The sequence below is a fragment of the Odontomachus brunneus genome, unplaced genomic scaffold (genome assembly GCF_010583005.1).
Source record: "Odontomachus brunneus isolate Ranch 3 - 2012 unplaced genomic scaffold, Obru_v1 Obru_scaffold_245, whole genome shotgun sequence".
NCBI classification, from domain to species: domain Eukaryota; kingdom Metazoa; phylum Arthropoda; class Insecta; order Hymenoptera; family Formicidae; genus Odontomachus; species Odontomachus brunneus.
Window position 1 is genome coordinate 95,178 of NW_022639695.1, and position 3,305 is coordinate 98,482.

The following is a 3,305-nucleotide window of genomic DNA, read 5'->3' on the forward strand; positions in this document are numbered from 1 at the left end:
GTGAAGATATAGATACAAATTTCATGAATAACTAGATGTAGATACAGATACTTTGAGAATGTATGTAAATCTCTTTAGATATTTCAGATATTTCGATTGCAGAGCGTTCAGTAAGCTCTTACATTTCATTGGTACATATTTTTAGATCTAAAAGAATATGCCAATGGGATACAGGAGCTCACTGAGCGGTCAGTTAGCGGTTGTAGTACTGAATGCACTCAATGGGCGCGTTCAGCGGAAAAAGCGCTCAGTGAGCAATCAACGATTACTGGTTCTTATTGTTAGATCCCTAAATCTAGACCAATTACATTGACAAATTATTCAACTGTTGTGCAACTGTTGAGTTCGCTGAACACACCCAATAAAGCAACCATGGTGTAAGAATATAAGGGTTGCGTTCCGTTTCACACATTATACGCGTATTCCCTACAGTATACGTGATGTGAACTATAGATAAATGCGCGCATATACGTGAAACGGAACGCGGCCAAGGTGTTTTATTGCGTATCATGGAGGTGGGAGTAGAACTAATCAGAAAGTTACCACAAAATATACTATGTTAACGTTACGTCTGATGTGAGCCATTAAGTTTTTCGCATTTGTGGCAACTTTCTGATTGGTAGCTACTGCGCATCCACCAGAGTGCATCACTTTATATTCTTACACTATGGGAACAACTTTGTCTCTTGTGAAAAGTAACAATTATATATAAAATCACCAAAATTGCATTTTATTTCGTATTTGTATCTAAAATGACAAATTTAGATACATATACGAGATAAGATGTAACTAGATACAGATATAGATACACAAAAAGTATCTAGATGCGTTACAACACTGTACACACACAACAAGGGTGTTTGACGCAAGATATGTACAAAACCATGTGTGAAGTTCGAGCATGTCTTGAGCACGAGATTCTTCTTCTGGCATTTTGCAAACGACTACGTGAAATTTCGAGATATTAAGAAGTTTGGCGAATCAGAGTGCGCGACGTTGTGGGATGAGCTCTGTTAGCACGGGATCTAATTTAAAATGGCTAAAATGTGACTGTTTCTTAGCAATATGCGCACGACGTTTGCGATACGTGAGAAAACAATTATCTCCGCGCTGCTCATAACCATACCTCGCCTTCAATTACAGAGACATGCAAAAAGATAGCTTTTTTCAGAACCCAAGAAGCAGAGAGTACGTGATTTCGAAGGTTTTGATTGAAACCGAATCCGTCATCCAAATTTTTTCATCACGTCAGATTTCGGAAATGTCCTAACCTAAAAGTATTAAAATGGCTATTTTTTGACGTTTATAAATGTATACAACTTTGAAATGTTAATATAAATGGTTTATATGTTAATTTGGGCAATAGGTTCGAATTCTATACGAAAAAAATCTATAATGATAGTTTAATAAAGAAAAATAATAGTAATAATAATAATAATCGGATTTGATTTCAACATATGAGAATACTTCGTAATTACGTACTTCTTGGGTGAAATTTGCAAGCCTGTGTTATCAGCCGATATCCTTCTGTATTGAGAGACAATCGCATTTTAGCCAGATGAAATCTTGCGTTTATAGAGCACATCGCGCGCTCTGGTTTGTCAATCTTTTTTCATTAATATTTCGAAATTTTATGGTTTGTAAAATGGTTCTCGTGTTCAGGTTGATGTGCTCTATCTTCACATGTGGTTTTGTACGCCTTGTATCAGACGCTCTGTGTATTATAATATAAGAAAGATTTTATAATGATAAAGTACATTTTATCATTATCACTTTGACAATATTGCCAGATCAAAAGAAATTCTGTATAATAAGTATAATAATGTAATGTATTTTCTGTTTCTAATGTAAAATACTGTTGTGCGTGTTCAGAAAATAATTTACACATAAAGGACTGTGTGCATACTAGGAACTACATTATAGCGTGAAATTCGAGTCTTTAAAGTTGCATATAGCTATGTGAAATAATGTATCTTCAGTAATATAGTAATTTACATACATTATACAAATATGTAAAAGGTTCTTAAAATATATAAAAAGTGTTTAGACATTTTTCAGTTTTTTATATATCTTTTAAATATTACCATTAGAAAATTTTTTTGTATTGGTATTCATGTAATTAGTATTTCTAATATCAATAAAATAAACATATCTCACGAGGTTGATTGCGTTTTACGTGAAAAAGTCGTTAATTAGAAATATTCAATTGAAAAAAAGGAACGATACCGTGCAGTGAAACGGAATTCCAATGCAGCCCAGGCGAGTGCATTCCGAAGACCTGGCTATGTGATCGCCAGATAGATTGCACCAACGGTGTGGACGAGAAGAACTGCCACAGTAAGTCGTAACACGTGCGCGGATAAATACTTTAGTATATAGGTGTTACCGGAAAGCAGCTCAGGAGGAAAACGGAAGATCAGCCGACAAAACTATGGATCATACGACAAGACACAACGAATTATTTGCAACAAGGCCCCTTGAGATTGTTTCCTCGTGCACGCGATTTGTCCTTTTGTTTATGATGTTACAAAATGCAGCTTTTCGATTTGTTAATGGCATCAATGGTATGCACATAAAAGTACGCAAAGAAAATAGTAAATATGTATATGTACACACACACACACACATATGCGTATATGTGTGTGTATATATATATATATTACATATATACACAGGGTGTCCCAGATTCTCTTCCACAATTTTTGTGGGAACATAGAATGGCTTGAGGTGAGCATAAAAATCCTACTGTTTTACGATATGCGCAATAAGTCGAGATATTAATTAAATATTAATTAAATATTAGTAACAATAACACGTACGGCATGGTATATGTGTTGTTGTATACTTGTACATTAAGTCAAATTGAAAAATAAGCTTTTTATCATTTTGCAAATAACCACGTAGATTTTTAGTTATTAATGAAAGAAAATGTTACATGACTGTGCGCGATAATGCATAAATCTTCTTTAATTAACATCTAAAAATGTATGTATTTATTTGCAAAATGATAAAGGACATTTTTGTTCAGTTTAACTTAATGTATAAGTACACAATGACAGATGACATTATTATAGCTCATCTACCATATCGTGTATGATCATTTACCAATCTTCTTTAATTAATATCTCGAGATTTATTGCAAATATCGTAAAACGACATAGGACTTTTATGTTCATCTCAATCCGTTCTATGTTCCTACAAAAATTGCAGAGGAGAGTTTGGAATACCCTATGTGTATGCGTGCGTGCGTGCGTGCGTGCGTCGTGTGTGCGTGTTTGTATGTGTGTGTGTGTGTGTGTGTGTGT

General features: G+C 34.3%; 1 protein-coding gene across 5 annotated transcripts in view; it reads left to right on the top strand.

Moving 5' to 3' along the window:
* Positions 1–3,305, top strand: part of LOC116852663 (low-density lipoprotein receptor-like) — a 229,263-nt gene that overhangs the window by 49,222 nt on the left and 176,736 nt on the right. Inside the window, exon 3 of one of the 5 annotated variants that reach the window (XM_032833230.1) lies at positions 2,218–2,337. The exons of the other annotated variants lie outside the window; for them this stretch is intronic. Within the exon in view, the coding sequence (XP_032689121.1) occupies positions 2,218–2,337 (120 nt within the window). The remainder of the gene's footprint in view (positions 1–2,217; positions 2,338–3,305) is intronic. 5 annotated transcript variants of the gene reach the window in all.